This window comes from Mytilus edulis, chromosome 5 (assembly GCF_963676685.1).
Source record: "Mytilus edulis chromosome 5, xbMytEdul2.2, whole genome shotgun sequence".
NCBI lineage: Eukaryota > Metazoa > Mollusca > Bivalvia > Mytilida > Mytilidae > Mytilus > Mytilus edulis.
Window position 1 is genome coordinate 97,122,520 of NC_092348.1, and position 16,488 is coordinate 97,139,007.

At 33.9% G+C, this 16,488-nt stretch overlaps 1 protein-coding gene across 10 annotated transcripts in view; it reads right to left on the reverse strand.

Annotated features, from left to right (window-relative positions):
• The window catches only part of LOC139524914 (MAM and LDL-receptor class A domain-containing protein 1-like), a 228,158-nt gene that overhangs the window by 28,303 nt on the left and 183,367 nt on the right, over positions 1–16,488 (reverse strand). For all 10 annotated transcript variants that reach the window (XM_071320091.1, XM_071320086.1, XM_071320088.1 and 7 more), the window contains 4 exons: positions 9,240–9,418; positions 5,317–5,395; positions 4,466–4,597; positions 2,791–2,891 (listed from right to left, as the gene is read on the reverse strand). In XM_071320091.1, the coding sequence (XP_071176192.1) occupies positions 2,791–2,891; positions 4,466–4,597; positions 5,317–5,395; positions 9,240–9,418 (491 nt within the window). The remainder of the gene's footprint in view (positions 1–2,790; positions 2,892–4,465; positions 4,598–5,316; positions 5,396–9,239; positions 9,419–16,488) is intronic.

The window sequence follows — 16,488 nt, forward strand, 5'->3', positions numbered from 1 at the left end:
GAAATATCCTGATAATACGAATCTAAATGAAAGAAGAACTATAAGAAGGAAATGTGAAAAGTTTAAAATTAAATTTGAAGAAATGTACTATATATGTACTATGACAAGAAGGCAAAAGAAAATGTGGAAAAACTAGTGGTACACTGTGACAAGCTAGATGCTGTTTTATTCATATGTTATGATGAAAGTTGATGCCATCTTGGTTTTAACAAGACAGTTAGTAAAATTACTTCTAAATATTACTTTCCAAACATTATAGAACATGTAAGGAATAATAATAATCTAAATTTAAGAACATCAGCATGGTATGAATGCCAATGAGATAATTCCTGTCAAAGTAACAAAATTAGTGTATTAAAAACTAGCAAGTATAGATTAGGATACATTTAGTAACATAACTTAGCAATGAATGTTATTTTAATCATATATAAAAAAAAAAATCCAGGAGGACAAAAATGTCCTGTGAAAAAATGTCCAGGTGGACATCTTATCACTGAAGTATAGTATTTAAATATGTCCACTTTCAGGGACACTTTTTCATACCTGAGGACAGTTTTTCATAGAAAAATATGTCCAGGACACATATAAATAAGTAAATATCGTCCCGAGACCGTATTTCCTAGGAAATAATGTCCCGTGGACACTATTTCATTGGGGACATTATTAAATCATACAATCGCGTCTAATCAGCTAGACGACACTGTTGTGCATGCATCAAACGTAGAGAGCTTCAAATCTGTTCTCAAGCCCCGCCAATAAATCAGCAGCACTCTCTCAAACCGTTGTATTAAACTAAAGCCAGCATCGATATCGACAATTTATTCACATGTCATTCAGATACACTCTGTTACAGACTCTGCTGCTGTAACTTTGTAAACAAAGATTGTGTCAGGCCCAGTCTGCGTCGTTAACCACTAGCCCGATGCCCCAGACTATAAAGCGGCTGATATTTAAATTTTTTTGGACAAAAAACATGGTGCCAATTTTACGTGACGGCGACTATAGTATTAAATTTTCAGCTCGGACTAGTACATTTTAATTATCGCTAGCCCGACCGGACTAGTAAGAAATATAAAGTCCTGTCTATGTTATTTGAACATATTTGAAGTTTAGATTGACAAGTAATGCAGAAAAGATCGTCAAATTAATGTGTACGAATGTAACGAAGTTAAACTATCGAGATCGATAATCATACGTTACATTTATCCTAAGAAAGTGAAACAGAAACGTAAACCAGTCGCAATATTTCTGGTACTTCGATCTGTCTTATAACCAGTAGAAAGTGGACCAACATGGACACATTATATTTTCTTATAATAAAGGCAGTTGTTTGTAAAACGGAAAGACTATCAAGTTTTCTCCCGATTAATCATATATCTTTAATGTTTTAACAATGTTTTAGTTTTACTTCACATAATCAAAAAAGTTATAAAAAGAGATCTATGAGTATCTTAACAACATCGTGTTCGTACACTTCGATCTTTTTGGTAATAAGAAGGACCAGAGACAATGTGTCATCAAACGATTCATACGCACCGCGTTGGTATAACCGTATTACTAATTTCCGATTATTAAAAACACTAGTTTATATTAATAGGGGATTTAATAAAGGAATCTAAAGAGCAAAAAAATAATATAGGTCACCGTGCTTGTTTTCAATATATTAGCCATTGAAATTTTGGCGGGAAAATGTTCTCTCTCGACTTTTCATAGCTTTATCATTGACAAGTTAAAGTCCTCAAAAACTATTAAAAAGTAATTAAAATTTTAAAAGACTTTAACAGACTTTTATGTTTATCATTATACATGTACAAGAATTATGAAAAGGAAAATGGGGTCCACTGGGCAAAATTTGTTAATGCATTCAAATGGACAAAACCAGAGGATTCCGAAAATTCGACCAAAATTCCAAAACATGACAAGCCAGCTTCCTTAATACTTTTTAATGGTTGTTAAGTTGAAATGGTAAGAAAGGCTGACATTATTTAGGAGAACTATTTTGTCTAGCGATTGCTGATCATTGGTGTGTGAAAAGTCCAGAACCATGTCAAAACGGATCTATTTGTTTATTACGTAGATAAAAGCGAGAGCTTGAATAAATGTGAAAAATATAACAAAGGGAAAGCTCAAAATATCATTGTGGTAACAATAAACATATGAACAGGTCAAAATGTTTTATTCTGTAAATAAAGTATGTAAGCTGGTTCCCGGTTGATTACTACACACACAATAATGATAATACAAGCAGATATCAGTTTGTTTGTAAAATAGTAAATACGAAACCAAGCGCGGTAGGCAGAGAAATGTAATGGAAGTTCAGGTCAATAGTATCAGAAACATGCCGCTGAAAGCAGCATTTTCCAAAAATAATTGAGCCAGAAAACCATTTTATGTCTTATCACGATTTTAATCCCTTTAATAAGGTTTAGTAACAAAAGGCAATTATGGACCACAGTAACCAGTTGGCCATCATATCACAATAACGATTTTAATCCCTTAAGGTTTAGTAACAAAAGGCAATTATGTGACCATAGTAACCAGTTGGCCATCATATAACAATATTGAACTTTACTTTGATAAACTGTTATATTATTATGACAGGGCATCTTTCTTAGTCTAAATCTTCAACATAAGCTTACTTAAATCTGCCTTAGATTCAAAATTTTAACTTTAGTTTTTAAAAAGCACATTTCCCTATCATTTACATAATTTCTTCAAGGAAATACTAGAACGTCAGATAACAGTATCAATGATAATTAAAGCTTTTTTGTAGAATTAATAAGAGCTTACAGTACGTCGTGTCCAATCAAATTCATCATTAGTTGTATCCTTGAAAATACATGGTGCACCATCTGTCTCAAATCCACAGCTGTAGGAATAACTCGATACATCTGTAAAACACAATATTAACATCTTTTTAAAGAATTGTCGAGTTATCATACTCCCCAAAAATATACAGAACTTCTTTACCCAAAACAAGTGGGAAGGAAATATTTGTTGGAACAGCATCCTAATGACCAATAGACAAATGATTTGAAAGACTTTGGTTTTGAAACATTTAAATACATAACTAAGAAATAAATGGTCTGCTTTGTATTTTCTGTTAATAACTCAATTCTCAAACAGTTACAGACTATGCCTAGTGTGGGTATTCACCTGAAATAGCTAACAAAATGTATAACTATTCAATTGTTTACGCCACTGGTAATAAGAAAATGAAAACTGAATATCTATTAGCATTTCTTTGTTTTTTAACAAGTGCTTGTTTGTTTTATTTATCTTCATACTTTTGGGTATTTACAGATAATCATATCCTCCTCATATTCATACTTGTTGGTAGATGTATCCCAGGCATAGATTACCTTAGCCGTATTTGGTACAACTTTTTGGAATTTTGGATCCTCAGTGCTCTTCAACTTTGTACGTGTTTGGCTTTATAAATAATTAATAATAGATAAATAATCCTGGTACCTTTGATAACTATATGCTCCTTTATGATGTTAAATAAAAAATACTGAAGAGAATGAAAACGTATTACATGCTGCCATGTTGTTGGAAATTTTCAGGGCAAAATCGTACAAAATCAAAACTTCTACCATTAATGATCCCTTATAAAGTAAATAACAAAGCTATGATTGAGGTTTGTACAATCCAAATGTTAGTCCTCAATGATTTTCCAATGTTGTACTTTATTTGGCCTTTTTAACTTTTTGATTTGATCGTCACTGATGAATTTTTTGTAGAGGAAAATAAAGGCAACAGTAGTATACCGCTGTTCAAACTCATAAATCCATGGACAAAAAACAAAATCGGGGTAACAAACTAAAACTGAGGGAAACGCATAAATATAAGAGGAGAACAACGACACAACACTACAATGTAACTAACACACACAGAAACGGACCAAGCATAAGACAAAATCCCACGAGAATAACAAATATAACATCAAAACCAAATACATGAATTTGGGATAGACAAGTACCGTGACACGTATATCGCAATGTCAATTTACACTCAAAATAAGAGAAAACAAACGACGCAACGTTAAATTGTAACACACACAGAAACGAACTATAATATAACAATGGCCATATTCCTGACTTGGTACAGGACATTTTTAAAGGAAAAAATGGCAGTCATATGCACAAATACTATAATCCTGGTATCTATGATGAGTTCATTGTGGTGTGGTTGTCAATGATACAACTCTCCACAAGAGACCAAATGACAGACACTAACAGCTATAAGTCACACCTTTTAACCATGAGGAAAGCCATTACCACATAGTTAGCTATAAGAGGCCCCAAAATCACAAATTTAAGATGATTAAAACCAGAAAACTAACAGCCTAATTATTGTACAAAAAAAAGGAACGAAAAACAAATCAGGCACATACAAACAGAATGTAAAAGGGAGGGGACATGTTAGAAGGACCCACCCCCTAATTTTGATTATGAATACTAACCTTGAACATCACAGTTATCTCCTGACCAGCCTGTCATACAATTACAATAATAACCAGCAGCACTGCCATCCTCATTACAGCTACCACCATTGTTACAAGGGTTTGTAGCACGGCCAGACGGTCCAGAGGCACCTGAAATAATCAAAGTGCTGACGTACTGTTTGAAAGAAATTGTTCAAATATCAAAGTGCTGTCCTACAGTTAGATAAAAATTGTTCAAATATCAAAGTACTGTCCTACTGTTAGATAAAAATTGTTAAAATATCAAAGTGCTGTCCTACTGTTAGATAAAAATTGTTCAAATATCAAAGTGCTGTCATATTGTTAGATAAAAATTGTTCATATATCAAAGTGCTGCCCTACTGTTAGATAAAAAATGGTTCAAATTTCAAAGTCCTGTCATACTGTTTGATAAAATTTGTTAAAATATCAAAATGCTGACGTACTGTTTGATAAAAAAATTTCAAATATCAAAGTGCTTACGAATGTACTTGGGCAAGAATTTTTGTCAGATGTTCTGACTTCATTGGTTTTTTCCTACAATACACCTTAACTCTCATTTTTCTTTTAATAGGAGACTTCTATAGTTTATAACGTGTGCATTTCCAAAATTTAAGCAGATGCTACTACTGATCGTGAAAATTATTCAACAATCCAATTGACGAAATGCTGTTTGCTTCACATTTGTCAAAGAATATAACCCTTGAATCTATTATAATCTAAATCATACAAGGCATAACGAAGATAACATGTTTCTCTTTAAATATCATAGTTGTCTATATTAGCTTGATACTTACATTGTCCCAAACTAAGTTTAACTAAATCAAGGGCTATATCAACTTGCTACTTACATTGTCCCAAGCTAAGTTTAACTAAATCAAGGGCTACATCCCCTTTATATGATGACCCTCGGGTTGCCTCAAAGAAAATCTAAAAATAGAAATTGCTGAATGTCATTTCAAGGTTCATATATTCAACCAGATGCTACGCAGGGCGCAGCTTTATACGACCGCAGAGGTTGAACCCTGAACCGTTGGGGCAAGTATGGACACAACATTCAAGCTGGATTCAGCTCTAAATTTGAATTGTGATTAAATAGTTGACACGGCATAGGTTTCTGACACAGAATGAATGTGGTCTAATGAACATATATCTCAACTTGTACGATTCGCTCGTGTATGTAACAATGTTTTAGATTTTAACGAGAGAAATTTATGTATTACTGAAAAATTATTACACCAGGGTTTTCGATATCACAAACTAGTCAAAACATTTACTAAATTTTATCATCTGTATAAGGACATCATTCGTAAATATAGCTCAACATGCAGACTTCTTATACGTTCAGGTATTTCACATCCAATTTTTTATGGAAATATTCTTTATAAAGCACAAAGGTGTCAGTATTCACCTCAAAAACTAACAAAACCTTTGAATAGACTTATTAAGAAGGGATATAGTTACGAGACTGTTGTCAGGTCATTTAAGATTGCATATTTTGGCGTTAATATTGATTCACTTATAGGGTCTTTGTATCGGAACTAAACACATTTATTCAAAAACCAGTTGTTGGCATGACACGGGTTATGTTCTTCTCATATATGTTATGATGGTATGATACTAAACCCCTAACGGGAAGGATTGTGCCTGATGTTCATATGATGAAATCATAATCTTTCAGTCAGTTTAATTGAAGTCTGGAGCTGGCATGTCAGTTAACTGCTAGTAGTCTGTTGTTATTTATGTATTATTGTCATTTTGTTTATTTTCTTTGGTTACATCTTCTGACATCAGACTCGGACTTCTCTTGAACTGAATTTTAATGTGCGTATTGTTATGCGTTTACTTTTCTACATTGGCTAGAGGTATACGGGGAGGGTTGAGATCTCCCAAACATGTTTAACCCCGCCGCATTTTTGCGCCCGTCCCAAGTCAGGAGCCTCTGGCCTTTGTTAGTCTTGTATTATTTTAATTTTAGTTTCTTGTGCACAATTTGGAAATTAGTGTGGCGTTCATTATCACTGAACTAGTATATATTTGTTTAGGGGCCAGTTGAAGGACGCCTCCGGGTGCGGGAATTTCTCGCTACATTGAAGACCTGTTGGTGACCTTCTGCTGTTGTTTTTTTCTGTGGTCGGGTTGTTGTCTCTTTGGCACATTCCCCATTTCCATTCTCAATTTTATTAAAATACTTGTTTGCCTTTGAGCAATTCCCTATGCTGTTGAATATTAATGCTCTCAAAAAAATGTTTGAAGAAATTTTCTTTTTATTTATGAAATCTGAAATGAGAAAAATTTAACCACCCCCCGCCCCCACCCATTTTTTTCACATCCCCTTTTCCCTTTTTCCAAAACTGATCTCAATTCAAATTTCTAATGGAGTTTGCAACAATAACTACTCATTTAAATACATCATAAAATATTAAAATGTAAAATAAAGTGCTTGTTATCACTGAATGGTAAAGACAAGATGGACAAAGAAAGATAACTCCAATTGAAATATCAATTATATATATTGTATAAAACAATGCTTTAAGTTGATTCAACTACTATTCTGGACAAAGAAAGATAACTCCAATTGAAATTGCAATTAGATATTTCTTGCTATTGCGCAATACTGTGCAATTGAAAATATTTGCTATTGCACAATACTGTGCAATTGAAGATTTCTTGCTATTGCAAAATACTGTGCAATTGAAAATTTCTTGCTATTGCACAATACTGTGCAATTGAAGATTTCTTGCTATTGCTGAATACTGTGCAATTGAAAATTTCTTGCTATTGCACAATACTTAATATAATAATTTTGGATCCTGATTTGAACCAACTTGAAAACTGGGCCCATAATCAAAAATCTAAGTATATGTTTAGATTCAGCATATCAAAAAAGCCCAAGAATTCAATTTTTGTTAAAATCAAACTTAGTTTATTTTGGACACTTTGAACTTGAATGTAGACCAATTTGAAAACGGGACCAAAAATTAAGAATCTACATACACAGTTAGATTTGGCATATCAAAGAACCCCAATTATTCAATTTTTGATGAAATCAAACAAAGTTTAATTTTGGACGCCGATTTGGACCAACTTGAAAACTGGGCCAATAATAAAAAATCTGAGTACATTTTTAGATTCAGCATATCAAAGAACCCCAAGGAGTCAATTTTTGTTAAAATCAAACTAAGTTTAATTTTGGACCCTTTGGACCTTAATGTAGACCAATTTAAAAACAGGACCAAAAATTAAGAATCTACATATACACAGTTAGATTCGGCATATCAAAGAACCCCAATTATTCAATTTTTTATGAAATCAAACAAAGTTCAATTTTGGACCCTTTGGGCCCCTTATTCCTAAACTGTTGGGACCAAAACTCACAAAATCAAACCCAACATTCCTTTTATGGTCATAAACCTTGTATTTTAATTTCATAGATTTCTATTTACTTATACTAAAGTTATTGTGCGAAAACCAAGAATAATGCTTATTTTGGCCCTTTTTTGGCCCCTTATCTTAAACTGTTGGAACCAAAAATCCCAAAATCAATCCCAACCTTCCTTTTGTGGTCATAAACCTTGTGTCAAAATTTCACAGATTTCTATTTACTTAAACTAAAGTTATAGTGCGAAAACCAAGAAAATGCTTATTTGGGCCGTTTTTGGTCCCTAATTTCTAAAATGTTGGGACCAAAACTCCCAAAATCAATCCCAACCTTCCTTTTGTGGTCATAAACCTTGTGTTAAAATTTCATAGATTTCTATTCACTTTTACTAAAGTTAGAGTGCGAAAACTAAAAGTATTCGGACGACGATGACGAGAACGACGACGACGCCAACGTGATAGCATTATACGACGAAAAATTAAAATTTTTGCAGTCGTATAAAAAAGATCTTTTATCAGAATTGTCTCTTCTCTCCTTTTCTGGTGCAATTCGTTATGCTTAATTCTTATAACTCTCTGTTAGCCATTTTGTTAACTTTTTTTATTCTAATAATTTTTTTTTCTCGTCTTTGATGTCTTCACCAAAATTGGAAATCTTTTTTCTAGATATATCAATCCTTTAACGCATCTATGTAAATATAACGGAATTTGATGAGACTGTCATCAAAGTGAGAGGGTTAGCGCTATAAAACCAGGTTTAATCCACCATTTTCTATATTTGACATTGCCTGTACCAAGTCAGGAATATGACAGTTCTTGTCCATTCGTTTTTGATGCATTTTTTTATTTGATTTTGCCATGTGATTATAGACTTTCCGAATTGATTTTCCTCCAAGTTCAGTATTTTTGTGATTTTACTTTTCACTATCACAGCGTTCAGTTTCTAAGATTCATTCTTGTAAATTCAGAAACTATTGTGTTATATAAAAAAGAAGATGTGGTATGATTGCCAATGAGACAATTAATTTATTTGTGATTTTGTATTTTTTTAAATGAACTAAAATGCAAAATAGATTATTGTTAGTTCAGGAAAATCTTTGTAAAGATATATATATATGTAATGCGTATATCATTTATTTTTGCAATAATCATTCAGTTGCATTATTTTCATAATATGTAAAAACTGCACAATAATTACTAAATTTTGTTATATGAAATGTTCTGTTATTTTTTTGTGCTTCAATCAAATTATTGATCTTGCCAGTTTTTAAGCTTAATACAAGAGGGAAATACTAAAAAAAAAAAATCCTTGCTCACTTGCTCCAAAAGAATGCTATTGTTAAACTTTCCCAAAAAATGTCATTTTACATAAGTACAATAAAAAAAGTTATACCACTGGATCTGTGAAGCTGGGAGGTAATTCCACTTGATGGAAGACCCATTGATTTCCTTGGTCATTAGACTGGGACCACACAGAAGAAAAAGAAGAACCACGGTTACCAAACTTGACCTCCATAGTACCAGGAATACCATACATATGGAGGTAAAACTGCAAGCAATAGCTACTTGTACCTGCAGTAAATATAATATTGTGTTAAAGGTACCAGGAGTACCATACATATGGTGGTAAAACTGCAAGCAATAGCTACTTATACCTGCAGTAAATATAATATTCGTGTTAAAGGTACCAGGAGAACCATACATATGGTGGTATGGTAAAACTGCAAGCAATAGCTACTTGTACCTGCAGTAAATATAATATTCGTGTTAGAGGTACCAGGAGAACCATACATATGGTGGTAAAATTGCAAGACATAGCTATTTGTACCTGATGTTAATATAATATTGTGTTAAAGGTACCAGGAGAACCATACATATGGTGGTAAAAATGCAAGCAGTAGCTACTTGTACCTGTAGTAAATATAATATTGTGTTAAAGGTACCAGGAGAACCATACATGTGGTGGTAAAATGCAAGCAATAGCTACTTGTACCTGTAGTAAATGTAATAAAATTGTGTCAATTTTAGGCAATGAGTTGAAAGTATTTAAAGTTATATCTTGCCAATTGCATGTTAAACATTTTCTTGTGTTTTTTTTGTATAAACTGTGAGGTCTCTTTTAACTCTCTACAAAAGCTTAAAATGACCTGTAGTTCGTCAGATCTGACTTTGAATATACAAGTCTGACCTGTAGTTCATTAGATCTGACTTTGACTGCACAAGTCTGACCTGTAGTTCATCAGATCTGACGTTGACTGTACAAGTCTGACATGTAGTTCATCAGATCTGACGTTGACTGTACAAGTCTGAGCTGTAGTTCATCAGCTCTGATGTTGACTGTACAAGTCTGACTTGTAGTTCATCAGATCTGACATTGACTGTTCAAGTCTGACCTGTAGTTCATCAGATCTAACATTGCCTGTACAAGTCTGAGCTGTAGTTCATCAGATCTGCCGTTGACTGTTCAAGTCTGACATGAAGTTAATCAGATCTGACATTGACTGTACAAGTTTGACCTGTAGTTCAGGTTTTTGTTCATAAATTAGGCCATTAGTTTTCTTGTTTTGAATTGTTTTACATAGTCAGTTTTGGCCTTTTACAGCTATGAGGTATAGGCTTTGCTCATTGTTGAAAGTCGTACAGTTAAGGAATAACAGTATTGTAGTTGAAGAGTTGCCACCGTCAATTGTAGATTTGACGGTCGCAAATGCAGTTTAACTGGCGACGCGTAGCGGAGACAGTGAAACGGAGATTTGCGACCGTCAAATCAAAATTGACGGCGGCAACTCTTCAACTACAGTACTGTTATTCCGATTCTAATGCATTACAAAAAGAAAAAAATACGATAAAACTTGAAAAAATGTCTAAATTTGTCAAATAAAAAAAAAAAACCACGAAACTTTATAAATGATTTTGGCACAAAGACTTTATGGCTAAACGTGACGTCATACAAATGAAAACTTACAAACTGGAGGTTATTATGTTACCTGTACGTTTCAAATTCGAATAAAATTACACTAAAACGGCGAATTTGAGGTAGGAGTTGTTTTATTTTCGATTATATAGTAGTAATCGAACATTTGTTGATTAATCAATTCAAAATAGCGGGTCTCTCCTTAGTTACGCCTAGTCAACTGTGGATTTGACTGCAACTTTTAGCCAATAAAAAAAATTGTTGCATCCAAATTGCATTACAAGATGGCGATTTGAGTAGTTGTATAGTAAGAGCACTCCCACAAAATTTTACTTTTTACGTGTTTTAATTCACATTCACGTCATAAAAACTGTATAGTAGCACCACATACTCATTCCGAACATTGTTTTATCCAGCCAGTGGTCCACAGTGACTTGTGTACAACCTTGCCAAAGAATTTTAACGTATTTTATGGACACCACGCATGGACAGTTTTACCTCGCACATGTATATAGTCACCCAGTGTAATATATGCCAGCTTTTATGAATCTTTGAAACTTTTACAAGCTCTTTTTAACGCATATTGTGATAATTTTATCCAAAAGCTATTTTAAACGAAATCTATTTTAAAGAAATTTTTAAATTTTTACCACCGGAAGTGTTAAAAATAAAAATGGCGGCCTCCATCGTCCTGACGAAACCAGCTAGGAGAGTCACTCCAAGAGAGGTTTATACACCAAGTAAGTCTGAAATGAATATGAACTATAGATTAAATGAAAGAAAAGCATTGTTTAAAAAAGTGGAAGCAACTAAAAGACACTTTAACGTCGAAATTCAATTAAAACGAGGCACACTTGTTATGACGTATAGTCCAGCTGCTTATGAAATATACAAACTAGCAATATATGAATATTATGATAATAGTACAACAAAATCATATACTAGGACAGATAAAACTAGCGCTACAGATAGTAAAGCTCTGAGAAAAGCTATTGTTGAAGAATCTCTGTCTGTAAAATGTAAAAACAGTGGAGACAGACGACAGCAATATAGAATTAACATGTTCAACACCACAAGCAAGATGGACATTAATGGTCGATCCTACCAAGCATTTATAGAACATGATCTCCCACAAATTATCAAAACAATCAAAATGGATGGGGTAGATGAAATGAACTCAAAAATTATGGAGTTATGCGAGTCTGTCATTGAGAACATAGATACATGTAGAACTAAAGTAGAAATCCGCAGTAACAATGAAACGCCCAATATGACAATGAGTCCAAATAAGAAGACCAAAAAAGAGAGCCGAAAGGGAATCAATACTCCTCAGACAACAGATGGTTGCGCTGTAGCCATATATGATAAATCATCAAACAACATTATCAATGCAAATACATCGCATATTCTCTGTCCTATTTGTGAAAAGAATGTGGTCGATGGTGACTCCATAGAATGTAGTACATGTAACATGTGGATTCATAAAGAATGTTCATACTTATCAAACAAGCAATTTCTGAAACAAACAAGCAACGAAAACATGGTATACAAATGTGTATTATGTGACAATCTGGATCTGGATTGCAAAGAAAATAGTATGTTTATACCTGAAATGGATATGGACAGAGAAGGAACATATACACCACTAGATCTCTCAATTGACAATTATGAGGAGGATACCAACATAGAAACAAATCTTGTGAGTTCAGATAATATACAAGAACAAGATGACGAAGATCATGCATGCGTAAATGACTTAAAGACAACTCATGAGCATCTGAAAGATATTAGCATATTGAATGATGAAACATTTGCAAAATCAACTATTATTGAAACACCAAAAGCAAATAGCAAGAAAAGTGATGAAACAATTGTTAAAACTGTTCTCGTGCAGCACACACCAACAGTACAAGAACCTAGAATTGTGGTAGACCTACAACAAAGTCCAAACGCACAAGCTTCCCAGAAAGTAAGAGCAAAAAAGGCAAAGAAAAAGGATACCAATCAACAAGACGAACAGATTGCAGCATTTAAGGCAAGAATAATTATACTTGAAGAACAAAATAAAGACTTTTCAAATACTATAAATATACTCCATAAGAAAAGGTGCATCTCCACAGCTGAGGAAAGGACAAATCTGATTCAACCACACAATGACGAGCAAATGCATAGCATGAACTATAGAATGCAAAAGCTGGAAGATACAGTCTCTAATAAATTAAATGTCATGGACATAGAGATCCATCATAGACTTCACGTTAACGAGCTCAACATGAAACACCTTATAGAGATAAATGAACTTAAAACAAAAATTAATACACTTTCTCAAGGATATGGACAATATCCTCCAGTTCAACAATCACCGAACTATATAAATGCCCCCTGGGCACCTCCAGTACAACAAACACTGAACTATGTAAATGTACCACCTACTATGCAAAATATGCATGGCTATTATCAAAATCTGAGGACACCAGGATATTCCAACATACTACCACAAACATTGTATAACCAAATCATAAGGCCTCCTCCATACGTACAGCCTGGATTCATCAGACCGGCGGCTCCTATAACAACACATCAGACCATCACACCTGTGTTACCCCAACAAAATATAAACCGACTAATGCATGAGAAGAACAACGAACAACAATATGCCTACTATACCAGACAACAGGTACAAAATCCTGCATCCCTAGCAAAGGGTAACCATCATGTAAACCAATTAGGGCACCCCACTCAAATAGCAAGAAATAGCACTAATGACAAAGTACTTCAACCATACAAGAACAATCAACAAAATAAAAGTGCTGACCACAATAGGTTGTCTAATGAGATCAACCAGAAGGTTCCTAGAGAAAAAGCTAACAAAAATAGCAAACTCAGAGCACCAACTAGTGAATTACACAGCGAAACCAGGCAAACACCCTCAGCTAGGATAGACAATAACACAACTCAAAGTAAACATGTAGAGAGAAAGGAATCTCCTGAAAAAATAAATCAAATGCAGGAAACAGTCAAAATAACAGGGAGCATTTTTTAGAACACGGCAGAACCTCCACAAACAAAGGGACGAAAAGGAGATCGTTATAGGAACACTTAACGTACAAAATGCAATCTCAAATCAGCTTTACATGAATCAAGTGTTAAAAAGATGTGACATTTTATGCATACAGGAGCACTGGCTATATACTTTCGAAAAGGATAAATTAAATGATTTCTCATCTTTTCATAACGTAGAGGCAGACACGGAAATTTTTATCAAAAATAGAGGTTATGGTGGAGTCGCAGTGTTTTGGAGAAATGATCTGGATCATGCTATTAAATTTATGCCAGATGGAAATGAAAAGACAACAGTTTTACTTTTTAATATTAAAGAGAGACCCTTATGTATAATCAATAACTATATGCCGTCAGAGAACAAAAATAGAGATGAACAATATAAAGACAACTTATGTCAACTTGACGAAATAATAGACAAATACCAGAAAGACTATGATATTTTAATATGTGGAGATATGAATGCTTCTCTTGTTAGGAATAACGGAGCAAGAGATTCAACCTTCAGAAAATTTAAAGATGAGAACCAATTACTATTAGTAGAAAATTTTCCAAACAAAAACACTTTCTACCATCATAATGGTCTGTACAAATCACAGATAGACTATTTTCTGCACAAGAGCAATTTCGGAATGCTAGATTACAAAGTGGAAATCTTAGATATGGAACCGCTTAATGTCTCAGACCATACAATCGTATATGCAACTATACAAGCAGAAGTAGTAAGAACAAAGAGAAAAACAACAAAAGTGATTAAAAGGCCAAACTGGAAAAGGTGTGACAAGAGCAGTTATCAGGCCTCTATTCTAAAAAACCTTGATGAAATTAACATTCAAAATCTTAGCTCATCAGCTGAAGAAATAGAAAAATTAACAAACATATTGCATATGGCAGGAAAAGATTCAATACCAAATTACAGGAAACAAGTAACCTCAAAAGCAATCGGAAATGGTATTTGGAATGAAGAAATAAGTCAGGCTTCAAAACACTCTAAAAATGTATTTTATGAATGGAAATAAGATGGACAAAACCATGAAAAAAAGCAGGAAATGATCAAAGCCAAGCGTCTATTAAAAAGTGCACAACGAAGGGCTAATGCATCTAGGAAAAACACCTTCATAGAGCAGATTATGATGGCTTCCCAAAACGACAACAAGCTATTTCATCAGCTCATACAAAATCAAAGGGGTGTCAAGAAAGTGAATACAGACGTTATGATTGTTAATGCAAAAGAACAGGCAGAACCTGAAGACATACTTGAAGGTTGGAAAAACTACTTTGAAGATCTGTACAGAAGCCACAAAACTGACAACGAATCAAAATACAACACCGAGAGGCTTATTCTCGCCACTATGCAAAATGAGATTATTGAACAAATAGAAACCAATAGGAATGAAGAGATAAAACAGGCTAACGAAGAGGAAGTTACATTATCTATCCAAAAGCTGAAAACTGGAAAGAGTCCAGGTGCAGATGGAATCTCAGCTGAACACTTTAAGAATATGCCAACTGAGCTTCTACAATATATCATTAACATTATTAACCTTATATTCAAAGAAAAGGATGTACCTTCAAAAGTGAAAGAAGGGGTCGTTACGCCTGTACTGAAGAGTGGAAAAGATAAGATATATCCTGAAAACTACAGAGGCATAACAGTGACTAACTGCTTCTCCACATTGATCGAAAGTATACTTAAGGACAGAATAGAACCCAAGCTTCTACCACAACAAAGTAAACTTCAGCGTGGATTTACTGAAAAATCATCGTCGCTCAATGCAGCCTTCATTGTAACCCAAAGTGCAGATTTTTACAAAGAAATACTTGTACAACTTGTTCTCCTGACATTAGATGCTCAGAAAGCATTTGACAAATTAGACCATGAGATTCTCTTCAATAAACTGTACCATGACGGCATAACTGGCAACATTTGGATTTTACTTAGAAATATGTACAAAAATGTTGCAGTTAAAGTGAAATGGGATAATACTTTGTCAGATCAATTTATTCAGAGACAAGGGGTAAGACAAGGAGCAAAACTTTCCACGATACTCTACAAAAGATACAACAACAACATATTAGATGCTTTGGATCGGGCTGATATAGGAGCAAAAATAGGCAACATAAGCGTCGTAGCACCAACTTGCGCAGACGACATAGCGCTGCTAGCTAGTAATAAACATGAGATTCAAGCACTATTAGATATTGTACATGATAGCACAAAGAGAGACCTTGTGACAATAAATCCAAATAAGTCTAATTTAGTGCCATTAACAATAAAATGTGAAAACTTCTCTGTTCAACTTGGAAATGATATTATAGATCAAAAGTCAGAAACAAAACATCTAGGACTAGTTAGAGACTCCAAAAATAAGCTGAATATCGAGGATAGGTTGAAAACCGCAAGGAAAACTGTATACGCAATGTTAGGTCCAGGCCTCCACGAACGAAAAGGAATGTCACCTATGGTAGCACTTAAAGTATGGCAAACATATGCAATTCCAAGATGCTTGTATGGTATAGAGATCATGAATTATACAAAATCTGACATTCTAAAGCTTGAAAGACTTCAACAACAGGTCTGTAGACAAATTCAGGGATTGCCAAACAGAACAGCAAACACCGCCTCATATGTACCACCAAATAGTAACAACTTTATAAATAGATTAAA